This window comes from Plectropomus leopardus, chromosome 13 (genome assembly GCF_008729295.1).
Source record: "Plectropomus leopardus isolate mb chromosome 13, YSFRI_Pleo_2.0, whole genome shotgun sequence".
In the NCBI taxonomy this organism is placed as follows: Eukaryota; Metazoa; Chordata; class Actinopteri; order Perciformes; family Serranidae; genus Plectropomus; species Plectropomus leopardus.
Window position 1 is genome coordinate 10,927,440 of NC_056475.1, and position 27,470 is coordinate 10,954,909.

Consider the following 27,470-nt stretch of genomic DNA (forward strand, 5'->3'; position numbering starts at 1 on the left):
CATTTGTCATTTTTTAAGTTGCAACAACTAAAATTAAGTATTAACGTATAACTAAATTTTAAGTAAACATAAGTCGATCAAGGCAGATTGGTTTCCTACATTTATTTAAGTAAAATCAACTTGTCAACTTTTTTTTTTGGTGCCATTCATGAAAATGCTGAATATTAAGCAATCATGTGTTCTGGTTTAAGTGTGATCACAGCCAAAGATGACCCTAATATTTTACTGGGAAGTGTCACCTGAATAAACTGTTACAACCTACTGAGATAAAAAGAAAAAAAGCAACAATTTGGAGCAATTTGTGGTGAAATGTTTAGAAACTCATTCATCTAGTTGTGACCTATTTTTGAAAGAAATTGCCACCATGACATTTTACTGAAGTTCTGCAGGAAACTGAAGAAAATACTCAGATCCAAGCAGCCAAAACTGAGGCCAGTATCCTGACAAACAAGAAATGGAAAATGTAGACAACTCCCTCCAACTCGAATTGCTTTGTCTCACGCGGCCGCAGAAAATACTCGGCGCTGGGGGTGACTGATTGACATACGCGCAATTGATTCTGTCACTCTCCATCTGGGATGTGAAGTTCCTCCCCATACACGAACGCCGCTTAGTCATCCAAGAGAAACATCCGAGCAGATTTCGTCTTCCTCCTCAGACCCAGAAGGCAAATGTCAGCGCACTTTTTAACGTGAGAGACACTTCCTGTGCATGTTTACACAAAGTGATTTTCATTCACAGAAGACTGCCAACTCTATTAGAGTGTGACAGGCGGAGACTGGGGGAATGCAAAGACGAAAGTGCGATCACAGAGTTATGGTGGTGCAACTGAGGACTCTGCTGGCATGGTTAAGGGGAACGAAGGAAGAATTTACGATGTGCTAATGTTTAATACTAAAAAATGAGGCAGTGACTTCTGACAGTAAGGGCTATGCTTCCTGACTTGAGAGTGTGGACTTCCCCATAGGGTTCCAAGACAGCAGTAAAATTGGCCAATTATTAAAATTCTGAGAAATAACATATCTGCTATCAATTTTCAGATTTCATTGTCCCTTCAGTTTCTTTGATCTTTTTGTTGATGGAAAATTCTGGATAGCTTTACCTTCAAAATTAAACAATCTGGAAAGGGAGTGTCATGATAAATGATCCCTATAACTCTGCAAAGCCTTACCATACTTTAAAGAAAGTTACAAATGGCAATGAAGCAAATAAAAAAACAGAAAAGAATGTGCAATTTGCCCAAGGAAAGCTTTAGAAGAAACCCTTTTCACAGACCAGTGGAATATATAAAACTTCTACATGACATTCATCTGTTACAGTTGATGTCGTCAGTGTTGTCACGTTTGATGTTTTTGAGAAATGATAATCAAAAAGTATCATATCAAAAGAAAAAGATGAATGAAATACATGAAAGCCTGCTGCGTCTTACCTGTTACAAGTTGTGTGAGCAGCTGGTTGTTGCTGTTGACAATATTGACCGACACGTTTCTGGACGACTGTAGGAATAGTGGGCGGCCCTGAGGAGACAAAGATACGTTTATTCATTCACTTTGTGGTGCAATGGTCATTAAATGATTGTTTTCTTTTTTCTTTTTAAGAACAAGTATGAGTCCTGATGAGAATAAAAGAAAAAAATAAAAACATCCTAGAAATTATTTGTTCAAGCTTAAGATGCTTTTGTCGAAGGAAAAAAGCAGTGTTTTATGTTTCAGAGTGTCCTCACTCTCAAAGTATAAACTCAGCCTGGTTTTCACAAAAAAAGCATAAAAAACATTAAATTACTTCATTTTTTGCCCATTTATGTATTTATTTATTAACTTTATGTTTTTTTTTAAATTTCCTTTTATTTGTTTATTTTATTGCTTGTATTGCTTATGTTGTTTAAGGTCTTTTTTTGTGTTATTTTATATTGACATTTTGCGTCCTGTTGTTTCCATCATAACTTAAAGCTCACAAAAACACCAAAGTCAGAAGAACAACATCCCGACTCAGTAAAGAGCACCGTCTGAGGAGAACGTGAATGCAACATTCATCCAGTGTTTCCTGTCAACAGCGTTAGACGACTCACCCGATTGGCACACACCTGAGCTGACTTGAGGGTTGGGCTTATACAGACTGAGCCAGCTGTAACTCTAAAAAAGCACAACAGCACATATACATGCATACAAATGTACAACTTCACGCTGAACACACACATGCAATAACTGTCCGAGCGCAGACACTTCAGCCTCCTGCTCCGTTTGATAACTTCCATTTCCCAGAGTGCCCTGCACCAATCGCTTATGCTGATCACGTCGGACACTCTGCTCTTTCTGTGCCCGACTAATCTTCATGCCTCAGTCAACTTCTTAATTAGAGATAACGGCCTGACCATTGTGCTGTGCTCGCAGCCGAGGAGGGGATATGTCTTGTGTGTATAATACTGATAACATTATGGCTCTTGCCAAACTTATTGAAGTTCTCACAGTAAATACACCAAATGTATAATATGCAAGCAAGAAACTATTACAATAACAATGTGGTGTGACCTGAATGTGAAACCAACAGGAAGTTTGAAAAAACGTTAATACACAGAAGGTGCTGCATTGCTAATAATTACATTATCATTAACTGTGGAGTCGTTTGAGCAGGTCAGGTTTGACAAGTCCACTTCGTCTTTCAAGGCTCAGGAATGTGTGCACTGATTTGACTTTTAAAAATGATGGTATCACCTGAGTGCCTTGGCAGCAAAGTTATTCTTATTTTTGTTTATTTCTAATGTGCTTGCCATTGTCACAATAATTTACCAAGGGAGAAACAATCCCAATGCAGCTTTTATGCTCTACCGGCTCACATAGTTTCCACCATTATAGATAATTTCCAGAGTCTAATCTAATTGTTGTGAAATATTGCTGCAAGAGAGAGCTTTTTGGTTTTTCCCATTTACTTCGAGTAAACTTTGCCTCACATCAGTGCTCAAACGGAGTCCAGATAAGAGCTCTCGAGCAGATTTGCTAAAAGCAGCCCAATCGGGATCCAACTAAAACTTCCTTAAAACTACACTGAGGCAGTTTCATGAAAAGCTGTACTTTAGGGGCAGAGTTCAAAAAGGAGTGCAACTGTACTGGGATTGAAAATGTGCCAAAATACACAACACAAAACAGAACAAAACTGAAGAACTGACCATTTGCTCAAATAGACCGAGGCTCTTTCACACAACAAAGCTCTGAAAACATCACTAAAACTACAATTAATGCCTCACTTTTAAGTGCCTCAGCAAACCAGTCAATTTGCAGCTACAGTTTATATCCATGGTTGTGACGCTTCATACACATCTTCCCCCCGGCAGCACAAAAGATCTACACAATCAGCACAGTTTCAAAGTGAGTTTCAAAGATTAGTCATCAGTTCAGTATCTGACCAAATGTCACCCCTTCTGCTCCTGATATGACATCAAAGTAATGTCCAGAAAAGTGTTTTTGCAGAACATTATGTCACAGTGAAGTTGACCTATGACCTTGGTATAAGTGGCATCACTTCATCATTTTAATCCTATAAGACATTTGAATGAAATGCTGTCATAACAATGTATGGATTCTTAAAATTTGATTTCTAAGAAATGTTTTGAGTCACAGTGACCTTGACCTTTGACCTTCAACCACCAAATTCTAATCAGTTCATTGCTGAGTCCACATTGCACCACATTTGAGGAAATTCCCTCCAAGCTTTCTTGAGATATCGCATTCACAAGCATGAGACAGATGCAAAGTCACAGCTCATTCATCCAAGTGGGCGTTTCTGCCAAATTAAAAAAATTAAATAAAAATAAATTAAAAAACAAAAACAAATATATATATATATATTATATATATATATATATATATATATATATATATATATATATATATATATACACAATGTATATCTCACAGTATGAAATAGGTCTGTTGAATTCTTGGTTGCATTCTGTGACAGACTGCGTGATGTCCGTTTTGAGGTATGGCATTTTTGTTTTGAGGTATTCTTAAAAGAAAAAAAAACACTAAGTAAACCATTGCATTGTTGCACTACTACGAAAATAGAAAAATAACAAGCTTTGCAACTGGGTTTGAGAATGGGGCTTTGTCAGTGAGTCAGTGCTCACTCGTTAGCTCTCATTACCTGTGGCTCTGCTGACATCAGTGACAGACAAAAGATGGAGGACATGAAAAACATGTCTCACCAGTGAGCAATGCAGTCTACAGGAAGAGGAAATGGGTGATTTCACAATTACTTGTATCAGTAAATCTACTCATCTATTCATTCATTCATCCATTTATTCAGGAGTGAGGTTGGGTCATTTCAAGTAAAATGGGACAAATAAGGTTTTTCATCTTGGTCTTTTTAAATATTAGCAGCCAGACACCAAACATGTTATTGCATTATTTACACAAATGTGCTTTACATGAAACAATCATTAGATGTTGGTTTAAGATAAACAGAATGGTCAAAAGAGTAAAAAAAAAAAAACAAAAAAAAAAAAAAAAAACTGATTCCAGAACCTGAAAGGCAAATGATGTGGCATTTTGATCTGTTCTTTTTGGTAATAAGATTAACTAATGCATTTAGGTAAAATGGGACAAAAAATAAGATAAGATGCAACATTTTAAAACCAATGTGCTTCTTGGCTTGGCTTGAGTTATGCTATTGTGAGCCATCTTGTCATGTCAAAGACATTCTTGGTATATTAGTCACTTAAGACACATTGGATATGCTGCAGTGAACCCATTTCAACCACAGTCCAGATTTAGCAATAACACATGCATGTCCATTGTAGACACAATGACACCAAGAAAAAGGCAGCAAAAGAACACGGAAAGTGTAGCAAAAAGGTTAGAGTGAGTCTACATTAATGATTCAATGCATTTTGACTGAACTTAATTGATTTATCTATTTAAAAAAACTTGATGTGTTGGAAGGTCCAAATATTGTAAGTATTTCACTTGGCAACATATTTTCTTTATAGAAATACAGCAGACACACAGAGCAGGTTCTTCTTCAGAATTTTAGGTGGTTTCTTGGTAATATACCAAAAAGTGTCCCAAATTACCTGACTTCACCCCATTTTTTCATTCATTCTCTAACTCAACTCATATTAAAACATACCCATTGGTATTCCAAAATTTAATAAAACCATGGTCTGAATTTGATGGCACCCAATCTGTTTTTATAATTCATACCCGCCTGATGAGAGACACAGGGCAGTCTATATTCTACGGGACGATGATGTATATAATGTGGTTTTCTTCACTGCACCCAGTTTGAGCTTGAAAACCCCACACACAGAGGAGACTACAGTGTGTTATGGCAACCAGCTTATCGTTCCATCTCTCTGCAGTTTTTTTTTTCTCTGCTACAGTCTCATGAAATGCCTCAGAGAGGCTACTGCAGGAGTCTTTTGGGGCTGTTTGTGTACAGTACATGTGTTTAGTTTGTTGTCGTGTGGTGCCTCTGATCCACTCATTCTCCCTCTTCTCTTCGTTACTAATGCAACAGACCATATTACTCCCAGCAGGACACCTCTCACACAGAGAGGAATCAGAGAGAGAAAAAAAAAGAGAGAAAAGTGAGATGAGAGACTTGGAGAAAGATGTGGATTGGAGTTGGTTATAGAAATATTTCTTGAAGGCAGAGCTGCTCCAAAGGCTATGAAAAAAAACTCACTGGTTGAATTACACCACAGTAAGTTGAGCTAAAGGACCAATTTTGGGGTGCAATACACAGGCCCCTTCAGAAATTCACCCTGGTCTCATCAAAGAAATCTGTAGCTTAGCACCAAAACTCCCTTTGTTGAGGAGCACACAGGTACTGCAGCAGGCTGTGATGGTGGGTGGATGGTTAGCTGATTTATTAACTGATGACTTATTTGGAAAATAAGCTCATTCGGTATTTAGTAAAATAGAGCATTTTTTGCTATCAGATTATATATCATACATATATATATATATATATATATATATATATATATATATATATATATATATATATATAAGGATTTTGCAATGAAATGGACCAAGAAGTTCATTCCTTTTGACAAGAATCTATATCTCTCATATAGAAAATAATGAGAGAAAGCCAGTCGATCGGAGCACAGAGCTCCATAGGATCTTCTGTTACTTCAAACTTAACCAGTTCTGGAGCAGGTTAGGTATACAGCATGAGTGATGGTGATGTATCCCTGTAATTGTGAACAATAGTTGTAAAGGTAGACGAACTGACAGCTCCACCAAAATGAGGTTATTCAATCTTGATCGCCCCCTGGTGTCTGACTGCAGTACAGGTCCTAAGACCCACCCCTTCAAGTTAGTTAATGGTCATCGGCTGACCTAAAAAGTCAAAGTACACACCAAATAAATGTTTCCCAAAGATGGTTTCTGTCACTGGTGGTAGTTCACATCACTGTTTGTTCAAGTGTTTTTTCATGATCAGTTTGGTTTTATTGAGTTATTAAATTATAAAAAAAAGGGGGCTTTTCCGCCTTTCCGGCAGCCATGAAAGCCAATCTGCACACTCGCATTCAATGCAGCTGCCTGCGATTGGTTGGATGTGTGTTTGGGTGGGAACTCTCCACCACAGAAATCGCTACTGCAAGATGGCAATGCTCGTATCTCGGATATTTTAACCTCACTGTAGCATAGCAGGGATAAGTGTAAGCATTGTCCATCTTAATTTACAGTCTAGGGTTGTAACACTGAAAAATCAGGGTTAAACCTGCAATATCTCACTAACCTCAAAGCCTGCTACCCAGCACAGGCCTTTGGTAACAATACCCAATTCACTTAAACTGAACAAAGCCAAACTGAGAAAGAGATAGATGCTCTAAAAAACAAAGAGAAGATACATGGCGAGGAGACTGAATGGGAGAGAGATAGCGCAAGAGGCACGGGGCTGTTGAGACCAGACTACAACTGCAACACACAGCAGGGGTCTTCATTGGTTTGAGTTTTGAATCTGTCTTTCTATTCTCTCCTGGACTGACTTTTTTTTTTTTTTTTTTGCCATCGCCTCCTCTTTGAAATTAACATTCTTCTCACCTTCTCTGCAAAAGCTATAGTAGCAGCCACCTACCCCTCTGTCTGTCCTCTCCTCTGTTTATTCCTCTCTCAGCTCTTGTTATCGTACCTTGCCTCCCCTCATACCTCCTATTTGCCCTTTCCTTTTGTATTTGTCTCTATTCTACATCTCACACCAGGCTTATTTCTCAGCCTCATTTTCTTGTATTTTCAGGCAAATATTTATATTTTACAATGTAAAAGGAATCCTTTACTGTCACTACTGGTCTGGTATCAGCCTCCAGCCCTCCTCCATGTGCTTCATATCCTAGCTATATGAGCCTGTATTTATATGTGTGAACATGTTGCTGACTGATGTTCATACGTTGGCCTGCACCAACAAAACCTGTTTAACACAGTGCCAAATGAATGCACCAGAAATCAGCCAAATCTGGACTTCATTTCAATATGAACATTTGCCATGCCCTGATATTACACCGCAAACATGTTGTGCTTGTATGATTTGTTGTTGAACTTGGCTGCTTCCTTCCTGGGCATCACAGCCTGTCAGAATATGCTTGCTGGCTTCCCAACTCTCTCATTCTAATTCAGTCTTCCTCCATCTGTCTCCCCCTTTCTGTCTCTACTTCTTCTTCCTCTTCTTCTCTCTCATTCCTCATCTTCGTCCTCGCTCTGCTCGCTTTTGCTCCCTTACTCTCTCATGTTCCTCTCTGCTCTCCTATCTCCATCGCTCATCCTCGCTCAGCTTGCGTAAGGTCCTAGACAGCAGAGATAAAGCGCGCTGCTCTCTTGCATTATCAAGCCATCCGTCCAGTACCTGCACACAGCTATTATCACTGCCAGAGTATAGACAGAGGGAGAGAGTGCATATCACTGTATCGTGCCCATCTCTCCATTTCTGTGACATCTTGGATACCCCTCCTGCAGTTGTAATATGGACAGCAGGAAGCACACCAGAATCTTAATTTTGCAAACAGGGGACCTAAGACGCATTTTGCATTCAGTTCGGTCAACACTAAAGACTTCCTGTAAGAAAGCGGATGCTATGGCTCTGCGCAGCACACTGGAGAGCATCCGCTTCTATCCCCACCAAGGAGCACTGATGGAGCCATATGGTGCTTGTCATGATGTCATGTCTCATCTTCTAGTCTTGTCTTATTTTCTTGTCTTGTTACGACAAGCAATGAAATTACATTAGAAATCTTGTTATGACACATCTTCTCTCATCATGACATAAAGTGGCACAAAACATTCTTGTTTTTCTTTTTTTAATGAGGTGACATGATATGAAATGAAGTGAGTATGCAATGTCTTGTTATGGCATGACACAATATGTTTTTGTCACACTATGGCATTTCTTGCCATGGCATGGACTGATTTTAAATCAGATTTCAGATTTTCTTGTCATAACATGGGATTCCTGACATGATGCTATGTGGTGTGGCATGACATGATTTGTTTTGTCCTGTTATGACATGACATGTCTTGAAGGCTTTGAGTCCTTGCTGAAATCTACTGTTTCACAAAACCAAAATTAATACCAAGAATAATTTATAGAAAAAAAAATCTCAGTAACATACTGATTACTGAAGTAAACAAAAACCTGCTTGAGTCACAGCGGGCAGGGGCGTGTCTAGCGAGTGGCATGGGCCATCCCTTGGGAAAGTTGTCATGTTGTACATCTTTATAGACATTCTATGTCACATACCTGCAAAAACTTCCAAATTTAGAAAGGGAACACAGATGCATTAAAAGTTTAAAAGAAAAAAAAAATATCATCCTGTTGTCGGCTTCTGCTACAAGTACATATATTTTCATTTTATGGGAAACACTGCCTCTACAGTTACAAACCCAAGGTTAATTCCAAAAAACCCTGCCTTTGCTCCTGATTCACTAGTCACTGTACATTCCAGCCAAAGCTTCGGGCGATGACTGCAAGAACAGATTGCAGGCATAAGAAGCTTAAATGACTTTTCGAAGCCTCTGCTTGGCCTTTGGGCCACTTGGACATCAGGAACAAACTTGAACTACAACTGCTGCCCCCTTAGCTTGAAACAATTGCCTCCCTGTGGATGTTTTCTGAAAGGAGACACAAGGGCAGATCCACAGCACACTAGACAGACTACACATCCTATCTGACCTGGGATGATTCAGGATCCACTATGAGGAATGGATATAAAAAAACACATTTGGGCTACTCGGCTTAGTCTGCTGACACTATAACCTGACCCAAATGTGTAGCAGGAAATGGATCAATGCTTTTGTGGGAGCATGCTGTGTAGTTCCCCTCCACACAATCTGTATCTACGCCTTTGCGAACGTAATCCAAGCTCTGCTAGAGCAACATTTAGACACTTAATGGAATCAATACAAGTTGTAAACGCAGGTGGGATGGAAGCAGTTGTAGTTTGACACTTCCAGTACGAGTCCCAACAGGATTGTCTCACATGCTTTATCCACTGTGTAATGGTGTAGGCTTTGGGACTAAAATTCACACCGTCACACTCACAGTCATTAGCCACTCATCTCTTCACACTGTTGCACCCTCTCACCTCCAGCGGCGCATTACTCTCCCAGTGTTACACTCTCAGTCTGTGTTTTGGTGCTGTGGCTAATTAGTGTGTAAGAAAAAAAAGAGTGACTACCTTGCAGTTATAAGCCTCTGCGCACCAATCAAGTTGCACTTATAGTTTAAACCCATGTCTGTGAAAACATGGATGGTTCAAACGTATCCTCCCCCCGCACATTGTTCAATGACCAGAATTTTTTGGCATAATATTATGATGTCACAGTGAAGTTGACCTTTCACCTTTTAGATATAAAATGTTATCACTTGATCCTTATATCCCATTATACATTTGTGTGAAATGTTGTTGTAATTAGCGTATGCATTTCTTAAGTTATGGCCAAAAACCTTGACCTTTGACCACCAATTGGACATTTGTGCCAAATTTGAAGATATTTCCTCAAGGTGTTCTTGAGATATTGTGTTCATAAGGATGGTAAAGACAAGGTCAGACTGGACTTTGGCCTTTGACATAAGTTCACCAAACTCTTACCAGTTTATTGTTGATGCCAAGTGGTACATTGAGGTAAGACCCTTTGAAACCCTGGCTGATATCAGTTTTTTGGTGCAGGATTCAAGATGCCATATACAAGCATTGAAACCATAGCATATTGTTTTGATTTAAACATGAAAAAAAACCAATGTGCATCTTGTTACAAAATTACAAGAACTTTTTTAAAGTTATAAGAAGTTTGACCTAAAAAAAAAAAGAAGGAAGATGTAAATAGAGTTGCATATACTGTATAGTTATCATAATTTTATATTTAAAATGCATTACAGAAATATATTGAGATATTATTTTGGCATTTTTTATTTCCTTGTTTGTTTTTATTCTTTTACTGTTCTGTTTTGCTTATTTTTATGAATTTTTCTTGTAACTTTTACTAATTGATTCTTTTTCTCTTCTTTATGTTTTGCAAAGTTGCTCATTGCTATCTTCTTATGTTCTTGAAAAAAACAGGCCAATTTGCTCATGTTTCAAAGGGTTAGGCTAATTTTGCTAGCTCTATAAAACTCACTGGGTGTGGCTATCCTTATAGAATGAACATCCAACAAGAACTACTGGTTAAATTAAAAAAGAAAAACAAAGAGAAATCCAGCATCTCAATGATTTATGCTATGCATGTTCTACCTTTGTATTCAAATCTAATGCGAGTCTGTCTAAAATGAAAACAGTAGGGTATTAGTGTGTCTTTCTGTGAGTGACTTACTGGTTTGGATTGGATTTCTTTGGCATAGAGGGGTTGGAGGAACTCAGAGTCCCCTTCCAGTTTCAGGCCCTTCTCTGTTATTCTCAGGTTGCCCATGCCATCCTGTGAGGAACAAAGACACAGTCACAATTAGTTTATAGAGTCTTATGATTTTAGAGCAAGTATATATCGGCTGGTCATGAATTCAACACATATCCATCTGCAAAAAAATAAATACAAATCATTGATGTGTCTGAGAATCAAATTGTCAATGCAGCCATTGCAACAACTCACCTTATTTCTTCAGGCATTGTGCCAAAACATGGCAACACCTGACAATCTGACATATCCAACCACCAATCAGTTTTAAAGTGAAAGCAGTCACTGGATGCGTATTGAATACACTCTAAATGTGACAGAGTTATTACAAAGATTGAATTTATGCCAAGTTTTAATGATGTTTTCTCAATTTTTGATCTATATTTGCCACTGTTATCAACATCAATAATGAGTCAGTGCAGCACTTGTCAGCAAGCCAAGACTCTTCACAGACTTCTCTTCATGGATTTCCTGCCAATATGGTGCAGAGCCATGAACATTCATCGCTGGCTGGGTCCAACACCTGCCATTTTATTTCTGACACCTGCATTTTGATAACACCTGTTATTTATCTACATGGCAAGATTGCTGTGTGGGGAAAAATTAAAGTCAATATCACACACACCTGATGTTGTGAGGGTAGATGTTATTTTGTTACACACTCTCAGATTACTAGGGACAAACTCTCAACACTGTACACAGACCATATTAGACTCATTACACTGTCTCCCGAGTTGATCAGCTGCTCTAATCTCGTTTAATCTTTTTTAATGCAGAGATAGTGGTTGATGCTTGACTTCAGCATTAGTTGTACAAACTGATCTATAGACCAATGTGGTGTGCATATTGAATACATAAACAGGGCTGGCCTCATACTGGTCTTTATTATCAAATGCAAGATAATATGTTGTTCTAGGGTTAGGGTTATATTGTTGTATTAAGTGAGGTGAAATTACCATTTTTGTCAATGGAGTCTGGCCTTGAAGACAGAATAGATAAATTTTACTTTTAGTTCAGCTTCCTGTCAAAGAGGGCTGCTGTTTCGCTAAGTACTGAACTGGATAAATGAGACTTGGTACATACTATACGAGTTGTGTGAGAGTTTGTAAACTGATATTTTGTTATAGTTTTGCTGTCATTAAACATGGATCACATTTACTTAAGTTCATCACAGATCTTCTCAGTTTTTGGATTCATCCTTCATTGGTTTTCTTCACAAATTCAACATAACATAGGGTGAGTGATTGATACACAATTTCACTCATCTCCACCAATCATTGTTATTATGATTTTTGTTCATGTTTGTTCTTTATTTTCATTTTGTTTATTTGTGTTTTTACTTTTGTTTTCTTACTCTGTATAGTGGCCTTGGGTACCCTGAAAGAGCTATGTATATATCAAAGTTATTATGATTATGATTATGATTATGAATGTGAATGTAAATGTGAATATGAATATTATTATGATTATTACAAATGGCCATTTGGAGGATGAAGTATTGCTTTAAGACTGAAGACTGCAATGCATTTGGCAAACCACAGTCATCAGTGTAACCTGAGAGCTCAGATGCATCCTATTTGGGAAATCAAGTGCACAGTATTTACATAAGAGGAGGTTTATGTGAATTTGGTACAATATTATATTGTAAATTTCCTATTTAGTACAATTGCAGATTAATATTGAGAAGAGCGAGGATGTGATGTGTACATAAGGATTCAGTATCATCCAGTTATGAATAAGTTCATTCATCTGACTTGGATTCACTGACTGGCTTCATTTTAGGCTCAGAATAACTTAATTATAACTTCAACAAGAAAGCTGATAAGCCTCAGTCAAAACTGGATGTTTCACTTTAAAGTTAACACTTCTATATTTTGTCCTTGTTTACTTTTTCAGACAGACACCCAAAGGATAAATTTAGTTTCTCTCTCTGGAAGCCAAGCTCATTTAAACCCAGCAAAACACCAAATGCTTATGCATGTTGTAAATGGTAAATTTACTGAAGCACTCTCAAGTGGCAGCAGGCATAGAACATTATTTTATAAAACCGGGTAAATAAACAAATTTGGGAGCAACCTCAAGGCTGGAAAGTCTATTTTTCAAGGCGGTCAGTGAATGAAATTCTCCAGTCGGCAGCAAAACAGACATGATTCACTTTGCCTCACAAATACAGTCTAGGTATCTAAAGGTAAGGCTTTGCCTTTTATCTACATTGTTTGTTTTATTGCTCTTTCACTCCAAATCTTATAAAAACAATAAAATGAAGTGCAGGCATTTTAAGTCAGTCAAATTTATTGCAGCAGTTTTTTTGAGATAAGTCCATTGTCTCAGTCTTTATACCAAAATAGCAATGGACCAAAAGATATTAACCAGCAATGATAAGAGGAGATTGGCTCAGGGGCCACTTTGATTCAAATAAGACTAGCAAGACTGACGCTTCACTTTCCATCCAGTCATTATATATATATTAAAAGAGATCACCAGCTGGATTGTTTCAAAGATAAGACGTCAATGTGATAGAAGAGTAAGAAAGAGGGAGAAAAAAGCCGTCTATCTGCCCATGTGATCTTCTCCTGCAAAAGACTTTTTTTGTTTTCCCGCTGTCTTTTGATCCCTCAGGCTCTGACGAGCAAATGGAGATCAAGACCCCTTGAAATCCCAAAGTAACTGAGGACTGTTTTCAAGCCTCCTTCATGTAATCCTTACCCCCTCTGTGTAAAACATATTAAAATTCTGGCACTGTTGTGGCAACAGGGGGGTTAGTCCTGGACGTGTTGCGATTGTCAATTATCCCCAGGTGGAAATCAGCAGGCCTGTCAGAGAGGGCCTGCAGACGTTATTTAAACTCAATTTCTGACACTTTGATGACGAAAATCAACTGTAAGAAAGGAGACATATATCTTCCCAACTTGGAGGTTCTCACCAGAATATTCTTAAACACTGGTCTTCACAGGCATATTGATTTCTATTAGAAATATCCACAGATTCATGTGGTTCCTCTTCACTGAAATACACAGCATACGCTGAGTGATTCATCCCACTGGCTACTTCATATCTTAAGTCTGGATAATCGCTGAAGATGCATAATAGCTGAAAAGTAATGTTACTTCAGTCTGTATCTCGTCCTCTCAAACACCTTTTTTTTTCTCTGTGGAGATAAGTTGTACTTACAAAGAACTGGATTTCAGAAATTCAACTCATGTGGAAAATTGAAATACAACCCCGAATCAGGTCAATTTCATAAATTTCATAAAGAACTGACTGTATGAGTATTATAATAGAATAATAATGCAGGGACACTTTTTTTTGTTTCTCTTGTAGGAGCAACCTTGTAAGTGCCATGATGACTGCCATTGTCCAGTGGAGAACTACAGCTAATTGTGAATGCACAGTAGCTAGATGAGAAAAAAGAAGGGAACCCACAAGAAGTTGTTGTGACAAGTTGTCAGGGACAGAAACTATCGGCTGTTGAGGATACAAATGCTTTGAAGGATTTAAATAAATGTCTGTAAAGTGAAGGTGCAGCTACACAAGGCTGCACTGAAAGCTCTGGGAGTACCAGAAGCATTTTCTGATTTCTCTATCAAGTCTTACCATTAAAGCATACTCATATTTGGTAACAGCATAAATGCTTTGAGCTATACAATGTTGATTTAAAGGCAAGGGAGTTATTTTGGATTCAGCCTTGGCTTGACTGCCTCAGAAACGAACTGGGTTTGACTGTGCTATCAGCATGTAGAGAGACACATACACAGTACCATTCCTCCCTGCAATACTCAAAACTGATTGGCTATCTGAATAGTGCACAATGTGTGTTTGATTACACCTGTTTCTAGTGAAGAACAGCTCTGCTAACCTACTGACACAAACATAGCATTTTTCAAAAGTTTCCCAAATAAAAGGATCTTGCCGGTTTGCCGGTGGAATGCTTTTTATGAGAAGTAGCAACAGCAGGAAAAGTTTAATTTGTATCAGTACGAGCTTAACCCAGCTCCTACATGGATGAAAGTACAAAGACACACTGGAGGGAAACTAAACTCCAAACCACAGAGACTCAGGTGGAAGCTAAAAAAGTACTGAGAGTGGAATGCTTCTTAAAACAGAGCTTTCTCTCTGGTCTCGAGGACAGACAAATACCGGTTTAGCTGTTGAGGACACAGCTAAGGGGAGGAGACCATCGCGAGTTGGTAGAGGTCAGTCGGTCGGCCCTGCAAACAAGCAGGACCGCAGCAGTGCGGCTTGGCGTGGCTATCCCCTGCTGTGAGGCGGTAATAGAAAGGGATGTCTTCATGGCTTGGTTAGGCACAGCTAAAGCCGACAAACCTGGGGCCATGGAAAAACCCTAATAGGTAGACTGTTTGACTGTTTCAGCACCATGGAGAGAGGCACACAGAGAGCCTGGGGCTGTGTACAACCTCTGACAGCATATTCCCTATATAGTGCACGATATTTATTCTTGCATGCAAACATGACAGAGATAGCGACAACATGAGGAAAAGACTGATGAAGATTTATAGGGATGACCTGATCAGAATGGAGACATGATTACCGTGCCTGATCAACACATCTTTTAAGTGATCAGTGAATCAGTGTTAAAGTTTAGCTATAATGCTACTTTGAAGTGGAATCATGATTATATTACTCTCATAGTGTTCTGTACTTTTATTACAATGCTACACTAAATGGATTTGAGAGACATTTCTGAAGACACATTTTTTGTTTACTTAGTTATTTTGTTAAAAAAGGGGGAAAAAACAAGGACTGCACTAAGTGGAATTGGGGGCATGTTTCTGTTTTTTTATTTTAGTTTGTTGCTTGGTTATTTGATAAAATATGCTGCACTAAGTGGAACTGTGATAAGAGCCATATTTGTTTACTTTGTTATTTTGTAAAAAATAAAATTAAAAACCCTTAAAGTACTATTTAGATGCAGACACTGTTTATTGTATTGCATTGTAGTGCCATTAAACTGTCAAGCAAATACACTGGATTGATTTTGATTACTTTAAAGTACTTGAAGCGTGCATTGTGCAGCTATAATATACAGTTAAATACAAGTATCGGATTGGAACTTGGTATTAGCAGATACTCAATATCAGATGACTCTGACTGGGATATTGGGCAAAAAAAATTAAATCAGAGCATCCCTACTGGTTTATTCTCATTTATATATATATGTATATTTATTTATTTATTTATTTTTCATTTTTCCTAATACATACATTTAAGTTCTATACAAGCAACAACAAAAACTAATTTTATGTAATTTGTCTTCAGGGTTTTTGGATTCTTTTTTTTTTTTTTTTAAATTACTTTTTGGGCTTTTTATGCCTTTATTGCATAGGAGGCGAAGCATGAAAGGGGGAGAGAGAGAGGATGACATGCAGCAAAGGGCCAAGGCTAGAATCGAACCCGCAGCTGCTGCAGGTAGGACTTAGCCTCCATACATGGGGCACCCGCTGCCACCAGGTGCCCCAAAATCTGTGGATTCTTATCAATTAACTGGAAGGAAGAGAAAAATCTAGAGAAGTGTGGCCAAAGTTGTAGGGAGGATAAAACTGAGAGTGTAATCCAATGAGAAAGGGTGAAAACATTTTGTTTAATGTAATCCAGCTGCATCTGTCAGTCAAATCATAATCTTCATCTCACTGAAAGACTGCAATTAGACTTTACTCACAACACTGAGCACAGCTGCACTGTCTGCAGCTACTTTTTCAGCCGGAATTCTTTCTTTTCATTCTCTGCAGTGAGCAGTGCGCTGCAGCCGGCACAGCGAGGCGAGCAGCCATGAATAATTCAGGAGCGTTCTTACCAGGACAGAGGCCTCTGAACACTCAGGTGTGCCTCCTTACCTCTCCTCTTCTCCTTTTCTTTTCCTCACCTGCTGCCTTTCATCTCCTTCTAATCCTCACCCTTGTTTGGTCCCATTGCTGATCATCCTGTTTGTCAGTTTTAGATTCCTATTACCCCGTTTCTTTCCTTTTTTCCATCTTTGTCTGTTGTCTCTCATTTCCCCCGTCCCTCAAAATATTCCCCGACTTCTCTTTCCCTCTCCTGCCACATGTTTTTTCTCTGAATCTCTCCCCTCACCTTCCCTCCTTTCTTCACAACATTTAAAATAACTTGCTGTCGGAGCACAAATAACAGATTATGCCATGATTCAGATGACTGTCATTACAGTGACAATAATATAATTTCAATAATAGCACTCAGTCACTAAGACAAACAGAACCTGCATATCTCTACTGCCAAAACTCCAAACCTTCACCCTCTATGACACCCATATTTTACATCTAATGTGCATAATGTCTTTGATCACATTACCCTTGTGTGGTTGAATTGTGCTGAGAGGTCCAAGCAATAGTTTTAACTAGGTGTTCCTAATACACTGGCATCAGAGTGTATGTCATAATCTAATCAGTAGATTGAATTTTTATGAGCAATTTCATGCTTAAAAGGTGTGTCATCCATTCATCCATTTATTAACCTGCGTGTCCTGTTCAAAATCCATTCGCTTTCCAGTCCTGCAACAAAGACGCATACCGGCATAAGAGGCAGGACAGAGCCTGGATGGTCTGTGTCCTGCCTTTCATCACTATTTGTGCCTTTAAATGGAGTCATGTTTACAGTAATTATGCTGCCAACTGACCTTAAAAAAACAGGATAATGTAGTATTTAATAACTTAACACGTGTACACGCTGCTTGTTACACACAGAGAACCACTTGGATGGGTTGCGAATGGGTGAAAAAATACCACATTAATGAGGAAAACATAAATTACATTTTCTAAAATGTGAACATAGCAGAGAGCAGAGCAGAGCTGCAGAGCTGCTGTCCGACTTCCCACTAAGAGGGATATTCTTTATGCACGACGAGCAGCAGAATTTCATTGATTATTTCAGAAACAAAAACTTTTATTATGTTTACTCTGTCAAGTTTCCCTTTGATTTTAGTTTTACTGCTCAACAGGTCGATGATATTTGCTAGAGTGACATTTTTGCTCTGACTGCATTACTCTCAGCAGAAAACCACTCGCTTTTCAATATGCTGAATCGACCATATAAATAGTTGTATGCAGGATCACCTGGCTTTCAAAGAGAATGGGATTGGTTGAATTCATATGCCAATGTGTGTGTCTGGACCAGCTTTCGCATAAGGCCACCCCTGCATAAGTCAGTGCCGCCTTGGGCAGTAAAAAAAAAGTCTGGACACGCCACTGACTAAAAACAACCCCTTTGCTCCTCGCGTTCTACTTTTAACCCAGATTGCGCATCAATCCAATTAAGAAAATTGAGTTAAATGCCTTAAGTGCACTTGCACCATGCACTTTAGACCATGCGCTATAGAGCGTTTAAATAGGGCCCATTATCTCTGACAATTTCTGAAATGGGAGCAATTATGTTATCTTTGTTGTCTCGCAATGGTGTTCTTACCACTTGAATACCAGGTGTATTATACCTACTTAATTCTCTATGTTGAAAATATGACCCTATGAGTTACATCTCAGCATACATGAACTCCTTTTCATCCAGCACTTTGTGTTGTTTGAATTGTTGTTGCAATGACCACTGCAGCCTGTGAGGGGTGTGAGTTAGGCCCGGCACTTTAAATCCCTTTCTCCCTTTGCTTGTCTGAAGCTGTGAGAGATTTGAACATATTTCATCGCACATATACCCAAGTTCCCCCTCGCCCATTTCACTCCCCACCTTAATCCCTTTCTTCCTCTCATATTCTCTCTCTCTCTCTCTCTCTCTCGCTCTCTCCACAGCATTTGCTGAAACAAGGTCTAAATTGATCTACACTCAATCCAGTATTGCCTCCACTCTCACCACTCTGTTAGCTTGATGGTTATTGAGAATTTATTGTATTGGTGTGTGGGTTTCTTTGTGAACACGTGCTTCTGGACTGATTGTGATTGCGGTCTCTGTGTGTGTGTGTGTGTGTGTGTGTGTGTGTGTGTGTGTGTGTGTTAGATATGTACCCGCTCTGTTTACCTGGCTGTTTGTGGGTGTATGAGTGCAGGAGAAAACGTCTGTCTTGTAAATAACATTTGTGCCTTCAGTTCCCTCTGTTATTCTCCAGATTTATTTGGCTCAGCTGTGTGTGCCACAGCAGAGAAAGAAGGGGGTTGGCAGCGAGGAGAGGTGTAGAGCAACAGCAAATATAAGGGCTGATGTAACACTGGATATTTGAATCGCTCTCTTCATATCTGCCCCCTATATCTTTATCTGTTCCTGTTTCTTTATCTTTACCATCTCTTTCTGCCTGTTTTCTCCCTCCATCTCCTTTTCTGAAGATGAGATCTCCAGAGAGCTGGGAGTCATTGCTGTCAATAATGTGGAACTCTCGGGCTATTATTGAGCGTCTGCATCGATATGCATCAAGCCACCACCCGAGGCTAAAGCAAATATAGACGTCTTGGTGCTTTGGGGAAAATATCACACAGAGTCAGACATTTTGCATACCGAATACCTAATCATACTTCTGCATGCTTAAAGGTAAGAGCTGTGTTTGGATACTCCTACACAAAGTAAGTTATTCTCGGATCAAGTGTTACAGTGTTTGGACAATTATCTGCAAGAACAACAGAAGTAATATACACTTCAAAATGTGCCCACAGGATAAGGTTTGTTGTCAGTGTTGAGTGGGTGGATTTTTGTGTAAAACTTCTGTTTTGATATTATCTCATATATATAATTTGCAATAGGCTTTTGTAAAGAACTACAAATAGCCTATTGAGAGAAACTACAAACTTGCAAACATGCAGTATAGGTTAGGGATACAGGGGCTCTGTCCCAAGGCTGGATTAGAAGGTCCCACAATCAAGTCCTTTATAAGGACTTAAGAAAAGGGTGTGGACATAAGGGTTGATGATTGGGTGGGTAGAGCAAGAGACCAGAGTTTGCATCCCCATACAGATCTGCATTTAAAATAAGCTTAACCATAACTGCAATCAGGGATTTTAGTTGCCCTGCCCTAACAATAGCTTAAAGGTCTAGTGTTTAAGATTTAATGGCATCTGGCAGTGAGGTTGCAGAACTGAAACTTCTCTCGTGCACCATGCATGTAGGAAAACTGCAGTGGCTGATGCAAAAACATAAAAACGTGAAAGGCCCTGTCTAGAGCCAGTCTTTGGTTTGTCCATACATCATCCAAAATCAGTGTGCTGAGACTGCAACAATTTCAACCAGGATTGTCCCATTAATCTACAAACAAAATAACAAACAAAGCAAATGCAATATTCACATAAAATCCTACACATAGTGGATTTTAACAAATTCACTGTGGGACACTGGAGGCTGCAAAGATGCACCGGTCCAATCCAATTCTGGGCAATTTGGGCTGAATTTCTTGGCTGCATTCGAAGGAGTCTTTGAAATGGGACTTCAGACAATCTAGCCCCTTAACTGGGACACAGCAAGAGACAAAACAAAGGCTTTCACGAATTTGTTTCACACTGGGAGTCAGGGAGTCATGACAACATTACAATCAGAAAATATGAATTGTAAATACTGTAGAATTGTGGATCACCAGATTTAAATTACAACCTGTGTAAATCTTACCCTCCAGGCAGCTTAAACACTTTCCCTCCAGCACGCGTCAGCAAATAATGATGAGGGGCTCAGAGGTAGAACCGCACCACGTTTGCCACAGGTAAACATATGACAACGGAGGAGAAGCTGTTTCCTTGTTTATTCTATCATTTACCAACAAAACCTGTGTTAGCGTTTCAAATGCAAATGAATACTAAAAGAGCGCTCTGGCCCCCTGCGAGCCCTTCGCCAAAAAGCACTTGGAGAGTAAAATGAGGCACCATCGAGCGGCAACAATGCGTCTCCTGCAATCCATTCCCTTTCCAATCCTGCAACACTGAGTGCTCTTTCAATCAGCCTCCACCAGCCCTGTGTGGCTGCAAGGAGCCAAGATGGCCGAACTCCAAACTAATACATTTTTCAATTGATCCATTTGATAACAACAACAGAAAAAAAGTTTTCCCCTCTGTGCTACAGTCTGAGCGAAGCATCACCTGGAGCTGTGACTCAGAGTGGCTGCTCTCTCTCTCTCTCTCTCTCTCTCTCTCTCTCTCTCGTGCAACAGGTGATAGCTGCAACGTCATGTTGCAACACCCTGCGATGGCTATCAGTGGAATTGGCTTTGAGATTGCTCTCCACAGCGAACCCCCTCTCCTCTGATTGAGGCCCTCGACGCAGCACCACATCATCCATCAATGGGATAGGAAAGCAGATGGGGGAGGGGGATTCGGAGCAGAGAGAACCTGAGAATGAAAGATGAAAGAAAAGAGAGCAGGAGGGGGTATTGATAAAGTCAGGGAGAGATAAGACTGGGTAAAATAGATAGATAAACACAGAGAGCAAGATAAGGGTAAAGAGAAAATGAGACAGACGATGTGTTGGGGTGTAAATGAGGCGAAAGATGCCGACTGCAAGCGGAGTAAAGTGAGAAGGAAGGAGAGGGAAGGAGAGTCAGATGAAAACATAAGAGGGCAGGAGGAAAAATGAGGGTGAAAAACTAAATTAGAAGCTGAGAAAGAAAGTGGAGACACATAGTGAGTGAGAGTTCATGTCCACACTAATGTGGATGTATTTGAAAAGCCATCTTTTTCTCTCCGTTTGCTTATTACATCCACTTTAAGCCACCACTTTCAAAACCTAAGCTGTTCGAAAAAAGCTCTCCAAGGTATAATTTTGAGAAAGACCAGCATAACACTGCAGTATGGATGGAGAAACTGAGCTTTTTAAAGCCACTTTGGTGCCATTGTCTATAAAGCTTTCACAAACGCAAACAAAGTACTTGCATGTTGCAGCAATTCTGCAAAAGCCAACTGTCTGTCATCTGCAGCTGTGAAATACTTTTTTTGGACTAAAGTAACTGTGCTACTTAACAAATGTTAAGACTTGCAGCATCACAGCCGCTTGCATGACTAAAGACTCTTAGCCTTGTTGGTTAAATGTGATATTGTACTTCCTTACAACATTAGCTTATGTTCAAATCTTGCATTACATATGTTTGTTTTTTTTACTAGTAAATAAAGCATGTGCTAGGTGCTGGGATACCACATACAGTAAGAGCTGCAAGAACAAAAGCATTGCCTGCTAGCAGATTTAACTTAATTCTTATGACTTTCGACTGTCTGCACATTAAGTGAAAGTCACCCTTTTTCCTCACTTTACCCAGCCAACAATCATTGTTTAACAAATGGTGTAAAAGCATAAAACATCTAGTTTGTCCTGATGACATATTCAAGCAACCCTCTTAACTGGGGTCTCTGTCTCTGTCTTCCTCTGTCCTAAATAAAGAGCCACTTAGGGCACAAAATGTTTTACGTCCTCTTAATTAAATGATTAAGAACAGTACCATGAGCAGGTTACAGTGTTGCAAGTCTATTCAGGGACTCCATCTCTGTTCCCTGCGCCTGCGGCTGCCACATGTCAGTGTCACAGGCCGATAGATTTCCTATTAACTTCATCTTCATCTGGGACGGACAGCGCGGCCTTCAGAGGCCGATGGCTGCGCAGCATCAAGGTCTTCACACTGGCAGTGATTGACATGTGAATACACAAGCCTGCAGGCTCAGTGTGCTGGATAAGAGACACAGCAGGGAGTGGGGATTGTACATGAGATGCCATGAGTGCCACTGGATTCATGAACACACACATACCAAGTATTGGTTGTACTGTAGAGTTTTGAAATGTTTGTTGTCTGAAAACAGCAGTAAGATGCAGTATTTAAAAAAAAAAGTGATACCATGACTACTTAAGCTCAGCTAATGCTAGTATTGTTTAATGTGTGTATGTTTTGTGTTTTATGATCTGCATCACAAGAATCTAAGTGACTTTGGTCTTTTACTTTAAGGAATATTTGACCAAAAAAGGATCAAATATAAGTCAATTAGTGTGTACCCTGGCAACTGGATGGATTGTGCGAGCAGAGTTCAAACGCACTCATTTTCTCAGGTGTGTTACTTACATGTGTAAATGTCATAAATAGTAAGACTTTAGCTTAAATCTATGTTTGGGTTATGGTCAGATAAATGAGACTTGAATTATACTGCACAAGTTATGTGCATATGTGAGTTTATAAAGTGATGTTTTGGTATAGTTTTGCTGTTGTGAAATGTGCCCCCCCTTTACACCAATTTATCAAGATTGTTCGCTATTTTTGGATTTTTTTTAATTATTTAACAAGGTTTTCTTGATTTTGTGGGTAAAGTATTCCTTTAAACTTGTATCTGTACTTGACTTGTATTGAAGCTGCTGTGTGTGACTCTGGAGAAAGATAGTTGATTGTGGAGTCGCATTTCCAGTTAGTCAAATACCGATGCTTTGGGTTGGTGGCTCAGTCTAACTACTAACTTAAAGAGTCAGTATTTGACGACCTAGGAATGTGACTCAACAATCAACTGCTCCGGACAACAATACCTACAATACCTATGACAATGACATACAATACCTTGAACTACGACAACAACTACCTCTGCTCTACAAAAAAAGTTTGAGTCTAGATTTCTAGGAATGTGATATTCATTACTATTTAGCAGACATTTTGGATTTTAGTCTCAAAATCACTCAGCGTCATGACTCAGCTTGACAAAACTCATTACCATCTTAAGTGAGTCCTAAAACTAAACAACCAAGTTACAAAGTCCTCACTTTCTTACACTTTTCACCTTCAAACACTGTGGTAACATTTAGTCACCATAAATGTAGAGTACGCACACACACACACACACACACACACACACACAAACACACTCACACTCACACTCTCACAAACATGGAGGAGACTGTTATGAATAAATTGTGACAGTAGTCAAAGTGGTGCAATTATCTCCTGATTATTAAGTAATTACTGCAGGCTAATTGGAAGAGGTTATTGTTTTTATGGCTCTTGGAGCAGCTTTGTGATAAAGTTTCATCAGATATAGAAACGAGGTTCGGTCACTGTCACAGCCACGTCTGTCAACAGCAGCATTTAGTTTAATGTATGTCAGGATGAAGTCGTGCTGCGGCAGTATACTGATAAACTACTGCTATGACGGCTAGAGAAGCTTCTGGTCTGAAGCTGAAAGTATTCAAATCCTTTGTAAGAGCAGGCAAAACCACAACGGCAAAAAAGATAATGGAAAGTAAAGCGCTGCACTCAAAATTGCACTTTACAGGTAGCTTAAAGGTGCACTTAAAAAATCTATAGCTTATGTTCTCGTGGCAAAGAAGGATCCACTTGTGAATGTTTTTATTGAAGCACTAACATGTCATGTTTCATACATTCACTGACTGAACTACACCAGTGTGCCATATTTTCAATACATGAGAAAATTCACTCTGCTGCCTAACTGCAGTTTTAAACTTTAAAGCTTCTTTATTCTTTTTCAAATGTTTAACCAGAATTGTCTGACCACGCAGCTGGAAAAATATTGAATTTGAGCTAATTTCCCCCTGTGGTTTAACATAAAACATTCAGCACTAATGCTAGGGGAGTACAAGTACTCTTAGACTATGTATTTGCAGATTTAAAGCTGTGTGTGTATCACTGTGTGTGTTAGTGTGTGTTAGTGTGTGTTTACTTTTTTATGTGTGCGTGTTCAATTGACTAAGTGGTGGAGAGGTTCTACAACTGCTGTAACTACAAGGTTTACCTGATGAAATTCAAAGGCATAATGGGAAGTGCAGGTCATGTAAAATGATATTTAACATTGAGCACACTTTGCCTGCTATGTTTTTTTCTTGTATTCTCAAATAAACCTTGTTCAAGTTTTTTTGCTGCCTCACGTGAGCAGTTTGGATAAAAAAAAAGAAAAAAAAAGGAAGTGGACCTGGAACACAAGTCAAAACAAAGACAACCTTGCTGACTAAGTGCCCTAGGAACTATCTTAAAATGTCCACTATATGTACAATAGTGACCTGAAACTCTCAGTTTTAAGAAAACTGTTCAGGTAATCACTTTGGATGAGTAATATTAACACAACCACAGACACACAGCGTCTAAACTCACTGGAAGTCCCCTGAGCCTCTCGTGCCACTGCAGAGTGGACAGAGCTCTCCCTTTGATCTACGTCTCCTCCCCACTCCTTTCTCCTTTTCTTTCTCTGGCAGAGACAGTTTAAATGAGGTCTTTGTGCCGCGCCTGAAGCTCCAGACGCCATCGAAGAGGTATGCAATAAAAATCCTGCCCTCTTCTGTACTGTGCAGAAATTTACGACTCAAAAACTTTCACTGAATCTCAGGGTTGCCCAGATTGAATGGCCTTGTTTTCAAGGCACGAGCGCCATCAAAGGGGCGTCGACGCCTTGAAGGCAGATGGGACAGGGACAGACAAAAAAAACAAACAAGACAGGCTTACTGGTGTTTTAGCTGACATTCATGCAGACTTTCTATGGGGGTAAAGACAAAAAAAAGCTAACCCAACAGCCGCACATACTGCATACATACCTTTGGTTATCAAATGGCTCATAGTCCCAGGAATTCCAGTATATGCACAGAAAGACTAAAGAATAAAGCTATTGGAAGAACTGTTGAACATCTGGAAACACTCTCATGCAGGATGAATCACTGTTGTAGAGGTTATGATCTGATCACAAACACGATCTCCTGATACTATTTTGCATGGTACAAAGCACAAATTCATTGAAAATTATCCCCAAATCACTGTGCAGAAGGAAATGTGAATCTCATGGGCGGGAGACTTGTGCTAGTGACAGTTCCAGATTTAAACATCAAAACGCTAGAATAATCCAGTTCCATTTAAAAAAAAGGTTAGCCAGACATCACCACTGCTTCTATCTCCATATTGCCAACACTTAACAACTTGCATCAAACAATCTAGAACTGATAAGTAGCACTACAGGTAAGAGGAAATAAGTGTATTTTTGATAGCACCTTTAAAAAGTGCTTAAAAGTGAGTTTTAGTAGTTTAAGTGAGAGAATACTTACCACCAGACATCTTAATAAAAATCTTTATCGGATAAACTGTAGCGCGGGGCCTCATGTCAAAGTATTTCTCAGCATCTCTACCTTTTTAACACATTTAGACTAAACAATCTCTGTCTAACATTATTTTGTGTCTGTCATTATTTTTTACTACTCAAGACCCAAAGACCAGCACATATTCTTTCTAACACTTCAAGATTCCGGTTTTACAACTGATAACCTCTTTAACTGATCTGCTCGTTCTAATCTCCTTTTAATCTGGACCGGCTGAAGCTAGCTTCAGATACGGAGGTTTACTGAGGACTCTTGTGGAAGATACAGAGGGATCAGAAGTACAGTGAGTATAGAGGTTTGGAGAGGAAACTAGACTGTTTTATCAGGGTGAAGGTGCAGACGTTCTTCTTCATCTTCAAAGAAAAAAAGTGGCAAAGGCCAAGTTGCACAGTGAGAAATCATTATAACTACTAAAAACTGTAGTCACATCGGTTTGTTTGTTATTGATTAACTGATTGATTGATCATTTGTACTCAAAAGTTAGGCTTAAGACCTCTTTAGTAGGATGCAATTTTTGAGAAAAATCACAAAAGTCGAAAACAATAATTAAATGAGTTCCAGGGGCCACTGTCCAAAGATTACCTTATAAAGTCCAGGATTCATACATAATGACCTTGAAAGCCTGTCTGTGTGTGTCCCTTCAGTGCTAAAATAATTACTCAGTTTGGGAATAATAAATTTGAACTTTGAGAAAATGATGGATGGATGGATGGATGGATGGACGGATGGATGGATGGATGGATATAAGCATCCTTAACTACATGGGCCCAGCCTTTCTGATCAAGCTTTATCAAGAGTGGAACTGGACAAATAAAAGTGAGATGGATGTATCCTTCCACAACCCCACTGCCAAAATATATGTTGGCATTGTGTTTCTGCAAATCACTGACATGTTGAAATTATGTCTATTTACATCACAATTGTATGTTGTAGCAAAGCTGTGTCTTTAGTTATGATAACCAATTGCTTAGGGATAAGGAAAACATCACTTTCTGACTTAAAATACATGGTTTTGTGGCAACAAACATGTCTGTAAAAAATGTCATTAAAAATATCCGATTATGTTGTTTACTGTTCTTGAGCAGTCGTCTACTAATTGGTACCTGCTGCCTGGCAGCCGTCCTGCCTAGGTGAAACATCCACCATCCCCTCTTTTTACTGATGAGAAACTCAGCTCACATCTATGTAATCTGAACTTTATTCTTTATTCATGTTGATATGATGCATATAAGATGTAAAAATGTGACATAACTGTGGTTTGCAGAGATGAAAAATGTAGTTTCTTACTGCAACTGAGCTGCCATCAGCTATACTGGGGACGCATGTTATTGGATTGTTTTGCCGATAGCTGAAATGCTAATGTAAAAACAACAATTTGTCTGATAACTAATACCAATATCGATATATCGATATTATCATGCACCCATACACTATATGTCTAACTGTGAATTTGTAGAACAGCGTAAAAAGAAAAGTTTATGTTCTTGATACTTAGTTATAATTCCATGAAGGGCACAAGGAAAAACAAACAGCTCAGGATCCACAGTGCTAAACGAGGCCTGGACTGCGGAATTTGTTGGT

The 27,470-nt window shown here is 39.1% G+C and overlaps 1 protein-coding gene across 2 annotated transcripts in view; it reads right to left on the reverse strand.

The window, feature by feature from the left end:
• sgcd (sarcoglycan, delta (dystrophin-associated glycoprotein)) overlaps positions 1-27,470 on the reverse strand; it is a 307,043-nt gene that overhangs the window by 70,277 nt on the left and 209,296 nt on the right. For both annotated transcript variants that reach the window (XM_042498784.1, XM_042498783.1), the window contains 2 exons: positions 10,809-10,910; positions 1,430-1,517 (listed from right to left, as the gene is read on the reverse strand). In XM_042498784.1, coding sequence (XP_042354718.1) covers positions 1,430-1,517; positions 10,809-10,910 — 190 coding nt within the window. The remainder of the gene's footprint in view (positions 1-1,429; positions 1,518-10,808; positions 10,911-27,470) is intronic.